The following is a 16,836-nucleotide window of genomic DNA, read 5'->3' as shown; positions in this document are numbered from 1 at the left end:
AACAGTTAAAATGGACCAAACTCCTCCCAATTCACTCCCACTGTAAACAGGTAAAATGGACCAAACCCCTCCCAATTCACTCCCATTGTAAACAGTTAAAATGCACCAAACTGCTCTCCATTCAGTATCACTGTAAACATTTAAAATGATCCAAACCCATCCCCATTTACTCCCACTACAAACAGTTAAAATAGACCAAACCCCTCCCCATTCACTCACATTGTAAACAGTTAAGTGCACCAAACTGCTCCCCATTCAGTCTCACTGTAAACATTTAAAATGGTCCAAACCCCTCCCCATTCACTCCCACTGCAAACAGTTAAAATAGACCAAACCACTCCTCATTCACTTCCAGTATAAACATATAATACGGTCCAAACCCCTCCCCATTAACTCACTGTAAACAGTTAAAATGGACCAAACCCCTCCCCATTCACTCTCACTGTAAACAGTTAAAATGGACCAAACCCCTCCCCATTCACTCTCACTGTAAACAGTTAAAATGGACCAAACACCTCCCCATTCACTCCCAGTATAAACATATAATACAGTCCAAAGCCCTCCCCATTCACTCTCACTGTAAACAGTTAAAATGGACCAAACCCCTCCCCATTCACACTCACTGTAAAGTTAAAATGGACCAACCCCCTCCACATTCACTCCCAGTGTAGACAGTTAAAATGTACCAACACTCTCCCCGTTCACTCCCACTGTAAACAGTTAAAATGGACCAAACCTTTCCCATTCACTTCCAGTGTAAACAGTCAAAATGGACAACCGCGTCCCCATTCAGTCCCACTGTAAACAGTTAAAATTGACCAAAACCCACCACATTCAGTCTCACTGTAAACAGTTAAAATGGACCAAACCCCTCCCCTTTCACTATCACTGTAAACAGTTATAATGGACAAAAATCCTCCCCATTCATTCCCACTGTAAACAGTTAAAATGGATCAAAACCCTCCCCATTCACTCTCACTGTAAACAGTTAAAATGGACCAAACCCCTCCCCATTCTATCTCACTGTAAACAGTTAAAATGGACCAAACCCCTCCCCATTCACTCCCATTGTAAACAGTTAAAAGCACCAAACTGCTCCCCATTCAGTCTCACTGTAAACATTTAAAATGGTCCAAACCCCTCCCCATTCACTCCCACTGCAAACAGTTAAAATAGACCAAACCCCTGCTCATTCACTTCCAGTGTAAACATTTAATAGGTCCAAACCCCTCCCCTCCCCATTCACTCTCACTGTAAACAGTTAAAATGGACCAAACACCTTTCCATTCACTATCACTGTAAACAGTTATAATGGACAAAAATCCTCCACATTCATTCTCACTGTAAACAGTTAAAATTGACCAAACCCCTCCCCATACACTCACTGTAAACAGTTAAAATGGACCAAACCTCTCCTCATTCACTCCCACTTTAAACAATTAAAATAGACCAAACCCCTTCTCATTCACTCATTGTAAAGAGTTAAAAAGAACCAAAATCTTGCCCATTCACTCACGGTAAACAGTTAAAATGGACCAAACCCCTCCCCATTCACTCTCGCTGTAAACTGTAAAAATGGACCAAAGCCTTCCCCATTCACTCTCACTGTAAACCGTTAAAATGGACCAATAACCTATCCATTCACTCCTACTGTAAACAGTTAAAATTGACCAAACCCCACCCCATACACTCACTGTAAACAGTTAAAATGGACCAAACCCCTACCCATTCACTCTCACTGTAAACAGTTAAAATGGAGCAAAATCCTCCCCATTCACTCTCACTGTATACAGTTAAAATGAACCAAACCTCTCCTCATTCACTCCCACTTTAAACAATTAAAATGGACCAAACCCCTTCTCATTCACTCATCGTAAACAGTTAAAATGGACCAAAATCCTGCCCATTCACTCACTGTAAACAGTTAAAATGGTCCAAAGCCCTCCCCATTCACTCACACTGCAAACATTTAAAATGGACCAAACCATTCCCCTTTCACTATCACTGTAAACAGTTATAATGGACAAAAATACTACCCATTCATTCCCACTGTAAACAGTTAAAATGGACCAAACGCCTCCCCATTCACTCCCAATGTAAACAGTTAAAATGGACCAAACCCCTCCCCATTCACTCTCACTGTAAACAGTTAAAATGGACCAGACTCCTCCCCATTCATTCCCAATGTAAACAGTTAAAATGGACCAAACTCCTCCCTATTCACTCCCACTGTAAACATTTAAAATGGACCAAACCCCTCCACATTCACTCCCATTGTAAACAGTTAAAATGTACCAAACTGCTCTCCATTCAGTCTCACTGTAAACTTTAAAATGGTCCAAACCCCGCCCCATTCACTCCCACTGCAAACAGTTAACATAGATCAAACCCCTCCCCATTCACTTCCAGTGTAAACATTTAAAAGGTTGAAACCCCTACCCATTGACTCCCACTGTAAACATTTAAAATGATCCAAACCCCTACCCATTCACTCTCGCTGTAAACTGTGAAAATGGACCAAACCCTTCCCCATTCACTCTCACTGTAAACAGTTAAAATGGACCAATAACCGCCCCATTCACTCCCACTCTAAGCAGTTAAAATTGACCAAACCCCACCCCATTCACTTACTGTAAATAGATAAAATGGACCAAATCCCTCCCCAGTCACTCACACTGCAAACATTTAAAATGGACCAAACCCCTCCTCATTTACTCCCACTGTAAACATTTAAAATGGACCAAACCCCTCCCCATTCACTCTCCCTGTGAACAGTTATGATGGATAAAACCCCTCCCCATTCACTCTCACTTTAAACAGTTAAAATGGCCCAAACCTTTGCCCATTCACTCTCTGTATACAGTTAAAATGGACCAAACCCCTCCCCACTCACTCACTGTAAACAGTTAAAATGGAGCAAACCCCTCCCCATTCACTCACTGTATACAGTTAAAATTGACCAAACCCCTGCCCATTCAGACCCAGTGCAAACATTTAACATGGACCAAATCCCTCCCCAGTCACTCCCACTGTAAACAGTTAAAATGGACCAGACTCCTCCCCATTCATTCCCACTGTAAACAGTTAAAATGGACGAAACTCCTCCCCATTCACTCCCACTGTAAACATTTAAAATGGACCAAACCCCTCCACATTCACTCCCATTGTAAACAGTTAAAATGTACCAAACTGCTCTCCATTCAGTCTCACAGTAAACTTTGAAATGGTCCAAAGCCCTCCCCAGTCACTCCCACTGTAAACAGTTAAAATGGACCAGACTCCTCCCCATTCACTCCCACTGTAAACAGTTAAAATGGACCAAACCACTCCCAATTCACTCCCATTGTAAACAGTTAAAATGGACCAAACTGCTCTCCATTCAGTCTCACTGTAAACTTTAAAATGGTCCAAACCCCTCCCCATTCACTCTCACTGCAAACAGTTAACATAGATCAAACCCCTCCCCATTCACTTCCAGTGTAAACATTTAAAAGGTTGAAACCCCTACCCATTGACTCCCACTGTAAACATTTAAAATGATCCAAACCCCTTCACATTCACTCTCGCTATCAACTGTAAAATGGACCAAACCCCTCCCCATTCACTCACTGTAAACAGTTAAAATGGACCAAATCCCTCCCCATTCACTCCCACTCTAAGCAGTTAAAATTGACCAAACCCCTACCCATTCACTCCCACTGCAAAAATTTAAAATAGAGCAAAATCCTCCCCATTCACTCTTACTGTAAACAGTTAAAATGGAGCAAAATCCTCCCCATTCACTCTTACTGTAAACAGTTAAAATGGACCAAACCCCTCCTCATTCACTCCCACTTTAAACAATTAAAATGGACCAAACCCCTTCTCATTCACTCATCGTAAACAGTTAAAATGGACCAAAATCCTGCCCATTCACTCACTGTAAACAGTTAAAACGGACATAACCTCTCCCCACTCACTCTCACTGTAAACAGTTAAAATGGAACAAACCTCTCCCCATTCACTCCCATTGTAAACAGCTAAAATGCACCAAACTGCTCTCCATTCAGTCTCACTGTAAACATTTAAAATGATCCAAACCCATCCCCATTTACTCCCACTGCAAACAGTTAAAATAGACCAAACCCCTCCCCATTTACTTCCAGTGTAAGCATTTAAAATGGTCCAAACCCCTCCCAATTCACTCCCACGGTAAACATTTAAAATCGTCCAAACCCCTCCCCATTCACTCTCACTGTAAACAGTTAAAATGGACCAAACTCCTCCCAATTCACTCCCACTGTAAACAGGTAAAATGGACCAAACCCCTCCCAATTCACTCCCATTGTAAACAGTTAAAATGCACCAAACTGCTCTCCATTCAGTATCACTGTAAACATTTAAAATGATCCAAACCCATCCCCATTTACTCCCACTACAAACAGTTAAAATAGACCAAACCCCTCCCCATTCACTCACATTGTAAACAGTTAAGTGCACCAAACTGCTCCCCATTCAGTCTCACTGTAAACATTTAAAATGGTCCAAACCCCTCCCCATTCACTCCCACTGCAAACAGTTAAAATAGACCAAACCACTCCTCATTCACTTCCAGTATAAACATATAATACGGTCCAAACCCCTCCCCATTAACTCACTGTAAACAGTTAAAATGGACCAAACCCCTCCCCATTCACTCTCACTGTAAACAGTTAAAATGGACCAAACCCCTCCCCATTCACTCTCACTGTAAACAGTTAAAATGGACCAAACACCTCCCCATTCACTCCCAGTATAAACATATAATACAGTCCAAAGCCCTCCCCATTCACTCTCACTGTAAACAGTTAAAATGGACCAAACCCCTCCCCATTCACACTCACTGTAAAGTTAAAATGGACCAACCCCCTCCACATTCACTCCCAGTGTAGACAGTTAAAATGTACCAACACTCTCCCCGTTCACTCCCACTGTAAACAGTTAAAATGGACCAAACCTTTCCCATTCACTTCCAGTGTAAACAGTCAAAATGGACAACCGCGTCCCCATTCAGTCCCACTGTAAACAGTTAAAATTGACCAAAACCCACCACATTCAGTCTCACTGTAAACAGTTAAAATGGACCAAACCCCTCCCCTTTCACTATCACTGTAAACAGTTAAAATGGACAAAAATCCTCCCCATTCATTCCCACAGTAAACAGTTAAAATGGACTAAACCCCTCCACATTCACTCCCACTGTAAAGTGTTAAAATGGACCAAACACCTCCCCGTTCACACTCACTGAAAACAGTTAAAATGGACCAACCCCCTCCACATTCACTCCCAGTGTAGACAGTTAAAATGTACCAAACCCCTCCCCGTTCACTCTCACTGTAAACAGTCAAAATGGACAACCGCGTCCCCATTCAGTCCCACTGTAAACAGTTAAAATTGACCAGAACCCACCACATTCACTCTCACTGTAAACAGTTAAAATGGACCAATAACCTCCCCATTCACTCCCAATCTAAGCAGTTAAAATTGACCAAACCCCTCCCCATTCACTTACTGTAAATAGTTAGAATGGACCAAGCCCCTCCTCATTCACTCCCACTTTAAACAATTAAAATGGACCAAACCCCTTCTAATTCACTCGTTGTAAACAGTTAAAATGGACCAAAATCCTGCCCATTCACTCACTGTAAACAGTGAAAATAGACCAAACCTCTCCCCATTCACTCCCTCTGTAAACAGTTAAAATGGTCCAAACCCCTCCCCATTCACTCTTGCTGTAAACAGTTAAAATGAACGAAATCCCTCCCCATTCACTCACTGTAAACAGTTAGAATGGAACAACCCCCTCCACATTCACTCCGTGTAGACAGTTAAAATGTACCAACCCCCTCCCCGTTCACTTCCACAGTAAATAGTTAAAATGGACCAAACCTTTCCCATTCACTCCCAGTGTAAACAGTTAAAATGGACCAAACCCCTCCCCATGCACTCTCACTGTAAACAGTCAAAATGGACAACCGCGTCCCCATTCAGTCCCACTGTAAACAGTTAAAATTGACCAGAACCAACCACATTCACTCTCACTGTAAACAGTTAAAATGGACCAAACCCCTCCCCTTTCACTATCACTGTAAACAGTTATAATGGACAAAAATCCTCCCCATTCATTCCCACTGTAAATAGTTAAAATGGATCAAACCCCTCCCCATTCACTCTCACTGTAAACAGTTAAAATGGACCAAACCCCTCCCCATTCTATCTCACTGTAAACAGTTAAAATGGACCAAACCCCTCCCCATTCACTCCCATTGTAAACAGTTAAAAGCACCAAACTGCTCCCCATTCAGTCTCACTGTAAACATTTAAAATGGTCCAAACCCCTCCCCATTCACTCCCACTGCAAACAGTTAAAATAGACCAAACCCCTGCTCATTCACTTCCAGTGTAAACATTTAATAGGTCCAAACCCCTCCCCTCCCCATTCACTCTCACTGTAAACAGTTAAAATGGACCAAACACCTTTCCATTCACTATCACTGTAAACAGTTATAATGGACAAAAATCCTCCACATTCATTCCCACTGTAAACAGTTAAAATTGACCAAACCCCTCCCCATACACTCACTGTAAACAGTTAAAATGGACCAAACCTCTCCTCATTCACTCCCACTTTAAACAATTAAAATAGACCAAACCCCTTCTCATTCACTCATTGTAAAGAGTTAAAAAGAACCAAAATCCTGCCCATTCACTCACGGTAAACAGTTAAAATGGACCAAACCCCTCCCCATTCACTCTCGCTGTAAACTGTAAAAATGGACCAAAGCCTTCCCCATTCACTCTCACTGTAAACCGTTAAAATGGACCAATAACCTATCCATTCACTCCTACTGTAAACAGTTAAAATTGACCAAACCCCACCCCATACACTCACTGTAAACAGTTAAAATGGACCAAACCCCTACCCATTCACTCTCACTGTAAACAGTTAAAATGGAGCAAAATCCTCCCCATTCACTCTCACTGTATACAGTTAAAATGAACCAAACCTCTCCTCATTCACTCCCACTTTAAACAATTAAAATGGACCAAACCCCTTCTCATTCACTCATCGTAAACAGTTAAAATGGACCAAAATCCTGCCCATTCACTCACTGTAAACAGTTAAAATGGTCCAAAGCCCTCCCCATTCACTCACACTGCAAACATTTAAAATGGACCAAACCATTCCCCTTTCACTATCACTGTAAACAGTTATAATGGACAAAAATACTACCCATTCATTCCCACTGTAAACAGTTAAAATGGACCAAACGCCTCCCCATTCACTCCCAATGTAAACAGTTAAAATGGACCAAACCCCTCCCCATTCACTCTCACTGTGAACAGTTAAAATGGACCAGACTCCTCCCCATTCATTCCCAATGTAAACAGTTAAAATGGACCAAACTCCTCCCTATTCACTCCCACTGTAAACATTTAAAATGGACCAAACCCCTCCACATTCACTCCCATTGTAAACAGTTAAAATGTACCAAACTGCTCTCCATTCAGTCTCACTGTAAACTTTAAAATGGTCCAAACCCCGCCCCATTCACTCCCACTGCAAACAGTTAACATAGATCAAACCCCTCCCCATTCACTTCCAGTGTAAACATTTAAAAGGTTGAAACCCCTACCCATTGACTCCCACTGTAAACATTTAAAATGATCCAAACCCCTACCCATTCACTCTCGCTGTAAACTGTGAAAATGGACCAAACCCTTCCCCATTCACTCTCACTGTAAACAGTTAAAATGGACCAATAACCGCCCCATTCACTCCCACTCTAAGCAGTTAAAATTGACCAAACCCCACCCCATTCACTTACTGTAAATAGATAAAATGGACCAAATCCCTCCCCAGTCACTCACACTGCAAACATTTAAAATGGACCAAACCCCTCCTCATTTACTCCCACTGTAAACATTTAAAATGGACCAAACCCCTCCCCATTCACTCTCCCTGTGAACAGTTATGATGGATAAAACCCCTCCCCATTCACTCTCACTTTAAACAGTTAAAATGGCCCAAACCTTTGCCCATTCACTCTCTGTATACAGTTAAAATGGACCAAACCCCTCCCCACTCACTCACTGTAAACAGTTAAAATGGAGCAAACCCCTCCCCATTCACTCACTGTATACAGTTAAAATTGACCAAACCCCTGCCCATTCAGACCCAGTGCAAACATTTAACATGGACCAAATCCCTCCCCAGTCACTCCCACTGTAAACAGTTAAAATGGACCAGACTCCTCCCCATTCATTCCCACTGTAAACAGTTAAAATGGACCAAACCCCTCCACATTCACTCCCATTGTAAACAGTTAAAATGTACCAAACTGCTCTCCATTCAGTCTCACAGTAAACTTTGAAATGGTCCAAAGCCCTCCCCAGTCACTCCCACTGTAAACAGTTAAAATGGACCAGACTCCTCCCCATTCACTCCCACTGTAAACAGTTAAAATGGACCAAACCACTCCCAATTCACTCCCATTGTAAACAGTTAAAATGGACCAAACTGCTCTCCATTCAGTCTCACTGTAAACTTTAAAATGGTCCAAACCCCTCCCCATTCACTCCCACTGCAAACAGTTAACATAGATCAAACCCCTCCCCATTCACTTCCAGTGTAAACATTTAAAAGGTTGAAACCCCTACCCATTGACTCCCACTGTAAACATTTAAAATGATCCAAACCCCTTCACATTCACTCTCGCTATCAACTGTAAAAATGGACCAAACCCTTCCCCATTCACTCTCACTGTAAACAGTTAAAATGGACCAATAACCTCCCCATTCACTCCCACTCTAAGCAGTTAAAATTGACCAAACCCCTCCCCATTCACTTACTGTAAATAGTTAAAATGGACCAAACGCCTACCCATTCACTCTCACTGTAAAGAGTTAAAATGGAGCAAAATCCTCCCCATTCACTCTCATTGTAAACAGTTAAAATGAACCAAACCCCTCCTCATTCACTCCCACTTTAAACAATTAAAATGGACCAAACCCCTTCTCATTCACTCATCGTAAACAGTTAAAATGGACCAAAATCCTGCCCATTCACTCACTGTAAACAGTTAAAATGGTCCAAACCCCTCCCCATTCACTGACACTGCAAACATTTAAAATGGACCAAACCTCTCCCCATTCACTCCAGGTGTAAACAGTTAAAATGGACCAAAACCCTCCCCATTCACTCCCAGTGTAAACAGTTAAAATGGACCAAACCCCTCCCCATTCACTCGCGCTGTAAACAGTTAAAATGAACGAAACCCCGCCCCATTCACTCCCACTTTAAACAGTTAAAATGGTCCAAACCCCTCCCCATTCACTCCCACTTTAAACAGTTAAAATGCTCCAAATCCCGCCCCATTCACTCACTGTAAACAGTTAAAACGGACATAAAATGGACCAAACCCCTCCACATTCACTCCCACTGTAAACAGTTAAAATGGAACAAACCTCTCCCCATTCACTCCCATTGTAAACAGCTAAAATGCACCAAACTGCTCTCCATTCAGTCTCACTGTAAACATTTAAAATGATCCAAACCCATCTCCATTTACTCCCACTGCAAACAGTTAAAATAGACCAAACCCCTCCCCATTTACTTCCAGTGTAAGCATTTAAAATGGTCCAAACCCCTCCCAATTCACTCCCACGGTAAACATTTAAAATCGTCCAAACCCCTCCCCATTCACTCTCACTGTAAACAGTTAAAATGGACCAAACTCCTCCCAATTCACTCCCACTGTAAACAGGTAAAATGGACCAAACCCCTCCCAATTCACTCCCATTGTAAACAGTTAAAATGCACCAAACTGCTCTCCATTCAGTATCACTGTAAACATTTAAAATGATCCAAACCCATCCCCATTTACTCCCACTACAAACAGTTAAAATAGACCAAACCCCTCCCCATTCACTCACATTGTAAACAGTTAAGTGCACCAAACTGCTCCCCATTCAGTCTCACTGTAAACATTTAAAATGGTCCAAACCCCTCCCCATTCACTCCCACAGCAAACAGTTAAAATAGACCAAACCACTCCTCATTCACTTCCAGTATAAACATATAATACGGTCCAAACCCCTCCCCATTAACTCACTGTAAACAGTTGAAATGGACCAAACCCCTCCCCATTCACTCTCACTGTAAACAGTTAAAATGGACCAAACCCCTCCCCATTCACTTTCACTGTAAACAGTTAAAATGGACCAAACACCTCCCCATTCACTCCCAGTATAAACATATAATACAGTCCAAAGCCCTCCCCATTCACTCTCACTGTAAACAGTTAAAATGGACCAAACCCCTCCCCATTCACACTCACTGTAAACAGTTAAAATGGACCAACCCCCTCCACATTCACTCCCAGTGTAGACAGTTAAAATGTACCAACCCCCTCCCCGTTCACTCCCACTGTAAACAGTTAAAATGGACCAAACCTTTCCCATTCACTTCCAGTGTAAACAGTCAAAATGGACAACCGCGTCCCCATTCAGTCCCACTGTAAACAGTTAAAATTGACCAAAACCCACCACATTCAGTCTCACTGTAAACAGTTAAAATGGACCAAACCCCTCCCCTTTCACTATCACTGTAAACAGTTAAAATGGACAAAAATCCTCCCCATTCATTCCCACAGTAAACAGTTAAAATGGACCAAACCCCTACCCATTCACTCCCACTGTAAACAGTTAAAATGGACCAAACCCCTCCCCATTCACTATCACTGTAAACAGTTAAAATGGATCAAACCCCTCCCCATTCACTGTCACTGTAAACAGTTTAAATGGACCAAACCCCTCCCCATTCTATCTCACTGTAAACAGTTAAAATGGACCAAACCCCTCCTCATTCACTCCCATTGTAAACAGTTAAAAGCACCAAACTGCTCCCCATTCAGTCTCACTGTAAACATTTAAAATGGTCCAAACCCCTCCCCATTCACTCCCACTGCAAACAGTTAAAATAGACCAAACCCTTGCTCATTCACTTCCAGTGTAAACAGTTAATAGGTCCAAACCCCTCCCCATTCACTCTCACTGTAAACAGTTAAAATGGACCAAACACCTTTCCATTCACTATCACTGTAAACAGTTAAAATGGACCAAACACCTTTCCATTCACTATCACTGTAAACAGTTAAAATGGACCAAACCCCTCCCCATTCACTCTCACTATAAACAGTTAAAATGGACCAACCTCCTCCACATTCACTCCCAGTGTAGACAGTTAAAATGGACCAAACCCCTCCCCATTTACTCTCACTGTAAACATTTAAAATGGACCAAGCCCTTCCCCATTCACTCCCACTGTAAATATTTAAAATGGATCATACCCCTCCCCATTTACTCCCAGTATAAACAGTTAACATGGACAAATCCCTTCCCCATTCACTCCCACTGTAAACAGTTAAAATGGACCAAACTCCTCCCTATTCACTCCCAGTGTAAACCATATTAATGGGCCTATTTGCTCCCAGTATAATGAATTCCAATGGATCAAAGCCCTCCCCATTAACTCATTGTAACAAATTTCAATGGATCAAACATTTTCACATTGTATTTGTCATCACTTCCCATTCAGTCTTACTGTAGTGAATTCTAATGGATTAAATCCATCTCCATTTACACATATTGTTTGGATTCCTGACGGGCTCAGCTTGTTCTAATAATCTAAGGTATTGAGGGGCCATTCCTGAAGTGTGAGCTGAACCTGAACCTGTTCTAACCGCACATCTACATTTGAACACTGTCCACCAGGGATCACTAGGTAGCAAAGGGGCCAGGAATCTGGGGATTTTTCCTCTCCTAGGTAAACGATCATTAACTCAGGACAGAGTAATGTAAAAACAATTAAATATTAAGCAAGGGATTCAGCAGAGTAACAGAAGATTGTCTATCTGATTGAACAGCTGTATGATGAAATGGCTAACTGATGTTCCGGATTCTTCTCCAGTCGCTACTTGTTTTGGTTCAAGAATAATGTAGGCTCAAAATCACAAGGGTGAAAGGTCAGGTACCTTCTTGTCATCAGATGATGATCGAATGTGGACACTGGGATATGGATGATTTGATTTGTGTAAAGAGCCAAAACAATGGGTATCCATGGATATGGTGCAAAGATAGATAAATGAGGTTTGGCTTAGTCATGATCTCATTGAATGGTGGATGAGGTTTGAGGAGCTGGATGGCTTCCTCCTGTTCTTAATGTGATTGAAATGAATAGTGTTCGACTTATCAATTTGAAACGCCTGTTGGCTGAAGTTCCACCTTCACAGATACCAACCAGTGTCCAACCCAACAGTGACTAGATTATAAGGCCAGAAAGTGCCAAGGAAGTTTGGAGAGGCATTTGCTTTTTCCCGACACATTTTTGATAGAGGCAGGCCAGTCTGAACTCCAAGCGGTTCAAATCCAGTTACAAACCCCACTTCACGTGACATTCAACAGTTACAACAAGGTCTTACAGGACTGGCGGTGCCAGGGTCTCCTCCTGGTGCATCCTCTCTGTCTGCCGGAGTTTGAGAATCTCGCTGTAGTTCAAAGCGTTCACCTTGTTGCGGAAGAGCTCAAGGGAGGTGGGTTTGGAGGCCAATGTTCGTGTGATCTGTTCCTTTACGACCTGCATAACCTGGAACAGAAAGCACAAGAGCACAGCTCACAAATAATCAGGTCTTTCAACAGGTGGATGTCTCCCTACCCCTCTCCTGGCACTAGGGGTACTGTTCACTAATTGCTCACATTCCTCAGGCCACTCACCCACTTAGCCACAGCTCCACCAACCCACCAGATTCACTCGGGATATACTGCTCCATGTATCAGTGAGGAAGTGCTGCACTGTTAGTGGTGCCACTTTTCAGCTGAAATGTTGTACCAATCCTGCAACTAAATGCCTAATTAGTTGATGTTAAGGATGCCAAGATACTGTTCAATGAGGAGTGGGGGTTCTCTACGTGTACTTAACCAAGATCAGCAAAAACAGACTTAGAAGAAATAATACTGGGTACATAGCTGACAAGATCAGCGTATATTCAGGTTGTCCAAACAAGATGGTGGGCCATCTACTTGAATCACTGTGGCAGTTCAATACAGCTGAGGGACTTCCTAGGCAACTTCATGGGCAGTTAAGAAACAACCACTGTGGTTTTGGGACCGGAGTCACATTTGGGCCATTCCATGTATGGATGGCAGAATTCCCTCCCTAAAGGAGGTTATTGAACAACTTGAGCTTTCTCATCAATCTGACAGCTTCATTGTTTCTTTTACTCATTTTAGCACAAATTTTTAAAATGCTTTTAAATTCTGGAATTTGAACTCTCATTCTCTGGATCGTTCATCCAGTCCTCTGGATGGCTATCTGGTTATTTTCCTTTTTGTACTCATTCCTATGATGTGAGCATCACTGGCAAGGCATCCCGAATTGCCCTTGGGAAGGTTGGGGGGAAGGGAGGGCAGCACTGAGCCATCTTCTTGAACCGATGCAGTCCATGTGGTGTAGGTACACCCACAGTGCTGTCAGGAAGGAAGTTCCAGGGTTTTGACCCAGTGACAGTGAAGGAACGGCGATATATTTCCAAGTCAGGCTGCTGTGTGGCTTGGAAGGGAACTTACAGGTGGTGGCCCCATTCATCTATTGCTCTTGTCCTTCTAGGTAGTGGGGGCCGTGAGTTTGAAAGATGCTGTTGAAGACGGCTTGGCGAGTTGCATCTTGTGGATGGTACATACTGCTGCGACTGTGTGCCAGTGGTGGAGGGAGTGAATGTTTAAAGTGGGGAATGGGGTGCCAATTAGTGGGTTGCTTTATCCTGGATGGTTGAAATTCTTGAGCATTATTGGAGCCATACGTGTCCAGGCAAGTGGAGAGTATTCCATCACATTCCTGACTGATGTCTTGTCGATGGTGAAGACTTTGTGGAATCAGGAGGTGAGTTACTCGTGGCAGGATTCCTAGCCTCTGACCTGCTCTTGTAGCCACAATATTTATATGGCTGGTCCTGTAATGTTTGTAGTCAATGGTAACCAGCAGAATATTAATGGTGGGCGATTCAGTGATGGTGATGCCATTGAACCTCAAGGGGAGATGGTTAATTCTCCTTTGTTGGAGATGGCCATTGTCAGGCATCTGTGTGGTGCAAAGGTTACTTATCACTTAGCAACACAAGCCTGAATGTTGTCCAGGTCTTGCTGCATGCAGATGACTATTCCCCTCCACTTCTGACCTAACGTTGGGGGGGAAACAGCTGAAGATTGTTGAGCCGAGGACACCAACCTGAGGAACTCCTGCAGCGATGTCCAAAAAAAAACTTCCTTTGCGCTAGGTATGACTCCAACAAGTGAAGAGGTTCCCACCCACCGCCAATTCCCATGGATTTCAATTTGCTATGGCTCCCTGATACCACACTCGATCAAATGCTATCCTGATATCAAGGGCAGTCACTTTCGCCTCCCCTCTTGATTTCAGCTCTTTTGTCCATGTTTGGACCAAGATTACACTGAGATCAAGAACTAAATAGCCCTGGTGGAACCCAAACTGAGTAAATATTGCTTGATAGCACTGTCAACGACAACTTCCATCACTTTGCTGATGATTGAGAGTAGAGTGATGTGATGGTAATTAGCCTGGATTTGTCCTTTTCTTTTGTGTACAGGAGATGTCTAAGCAATTTTTCACATAGCCATGTAGATGCCAGTGTTGTAGCTGTACTGGAACAGTTTGCCTAGGGGCACAGCTATTTCTGGAGTGCAAGTCTCCAGTACAATTGATGAAACATTGTCAGGGCCTATAGCCTTTGCACTATCCAGTACCTTTAGCTGGTTCTTGATATCATGAGGAGTGAATTGAATTGGCTGAAGATTAACATCTGTGATACCGGGGACTCAGGAAGAGGTCAAAATGGATCATCCATTTAGCACTTCTGGCTGAAGATTAATGTGACTGCTTCAGCCTCATCTTTTGCACTGATGTGCTGGGCTCCCTTATCATTGAAGATAGGGATATTTGTGGAGCCTCCTCCTCCTCCAGTGAGTTGTTTAATTGTCCACCTCCATTCACGATTGGATGTGGGGAGACTGCAGAGCTTAGATCTGATCTGTTGCTTGTGGGATTGCTTAGCTTTGTCTGTTGTATGTTGCTTCTGCTGTTTAGCATGCATGCAGTCCTGTGTTGAAGCTTCACCAGGTTGACACCTCATTTTTAGGTATGCCTAGTGCTGCTCCTGGCATGCTCTCCTGCACTCTTCACTGAACCAGGGTGATCCCCTGGCTTGATGGTAATGGTAGAATGGGGGATGTGCCGGGCCATGAGGCTACAGATTGTGGGTGAATACAATTCTGCTGCTGCTGATGGCCCACATCATCTCATTTTGAATTGCTAGATCTATTTGCAATCTATCCCATTTAGCACGGTGGTAGTGCCACACAAAACGACGGAGGGTACCCTCACTGTGAACACAGAACTTCGTCTCCACAAGGACTGTACGGTGGTCACTCTCACCAATACTGTCAAGGGCAAATGCATCTGTGACAGGTACATTGGTGAGGGTGAGGTCAAATAGGTTTTTCCCTCTTGTTGGTTCCTTCACTACCTGCTACAGACCCAGTCTGGCAGATATGTCTTCCAGGACTCGGTTAGCTCGGTCAGTCATGGTGCTACCGAGCCAGTCTTTGACATTGAAGTCCCTCAACCCAGAGAACATTTTGTGCTCTTGCTACCCTCAGCACTTCTTCCAAGTGGTGTTCAACATGGAGGAGCACTGATTCATCAGCTGAGGGAAGGCAGTAGGTTGTAATAAACAGGAGATTTCTTTGCCCTGTTTGACCTGATGCCATGAGACTTCATGGGGTCTGGAGTCAATGTTGAGGACTCGCAGGGCAACTCCCTCCCGACTGTACACCACTGTGCAGCCACCCCTCCTGGGTCTGTCTTGAATGGGATAGGACATAACCAGGGATGGTGATGGTGGTGTCTGGGACATTGTCTGTAAAGTATGATTTGGTGAGTATGACTGTCAGGCTGTTGCTTGCCTGGTCTGTGGGACAGCTCTATCAATTTTGGCACAAGTCTCCAGATGTTAGTGAGGTTGAATGAGCAACTTGGTCCCTAGGTTGATGCTAGGTGGTCCATCTGCTTTTATTTTTGTTTAACTTTTCTGTAGTGTTTTGATACACCCGAGTGGCTTGCTGGGCCATTTTAGAGTGCAGTTAAGAATCAACCACATTGCTGTGGGTCTGGAGTCACATATAGGACAGATCGGGTAAGGACAGCAGATGGGGAGGCAGTGGCATAGTAATCCAGAGACGCAGGGCAATGCTCTGTGGACCTGAGGTTGAATCCCACCATGGCAGACGGAATTTGAATTCAATAAAAATCTGGAGTTAAAAGTCTAATGATGACCATAAAACCATTGTCAATTGTTGTAAAAGCCCACCTGGTTCACTAATGTCCTTTAGGGAAGGAAATCTGCTGTCCTTATCCCATCTGCCCTACATGTGACTCCAGACCTAAAGCAATGTGGCTCACTCTTAAATTCCCTCTAAACAATTAGGGATAGGCAACAAATTCTGGACTAGCCAGCAATGCCCATGAATGAATTAAAAATAAAAATTCCTTTCCTAAAGGACATTAGTGAACCAGATGGGTTTTGACGACAATCAGGTAGTTTCACGGTCACCATGTGATTACCATTTTATTCCTGATTTATTAATTAATTGAATTTAAATTTCACCAGATGGTGGGATTTGAACTCATTTCTCTGCATCATTAATCTGGGCCTCTGGATTACGAGTCGAATAACATTACCACCA

The 16,836-nt window shown here is 43.1% G+C and overlaps 1 protein-coding gene across 2 annotated transcripts in view; it reads right to left on the bottom strand.

The window, feature by feature from the left end:
• The window catches only part of elmo3 (engulfment and cell motility 3), a 238,284-nt gene that overhangs the window by 114,719 nt on the left and 106,729 nt on the right, over window positions 1-16,836 (bottom strand). For both annotated transcript variants that reach the window (XM_041192089.1, XM_041192088.1), the window contains one exon: window positions 12,501-12,664. In XM_041192089.1, coding sequence (XP_041048023.1) covers window positions 12,501-12,664 — 164 coding nt within the window. The remainder of the gene's footprint in view (window positions 1-12,500; window positions 12,665-16,836) is intronic.

This window comes from Carcharodon carcharias, chromosome 7 (assembly GCF_017639515.1).
Source record: "Carcharodon carcharias isolate sCarCar2 chromosome 7, sCarCar2.pri, whole genome shotgun sequence".
In the NCBI taxonomy this organism is placed as follows: Eukaryota; Metazoa; Chordata; class Chondrichthyes; order Lamniformes; family Lamnidae; genus Carcharodon; species Carcharodon carcharias.
The sequence above is the reverse complement of the archived record's forward strand: the minus strand, read 5'-3'. Positions and strand labels throughout refer to the sequence as shown.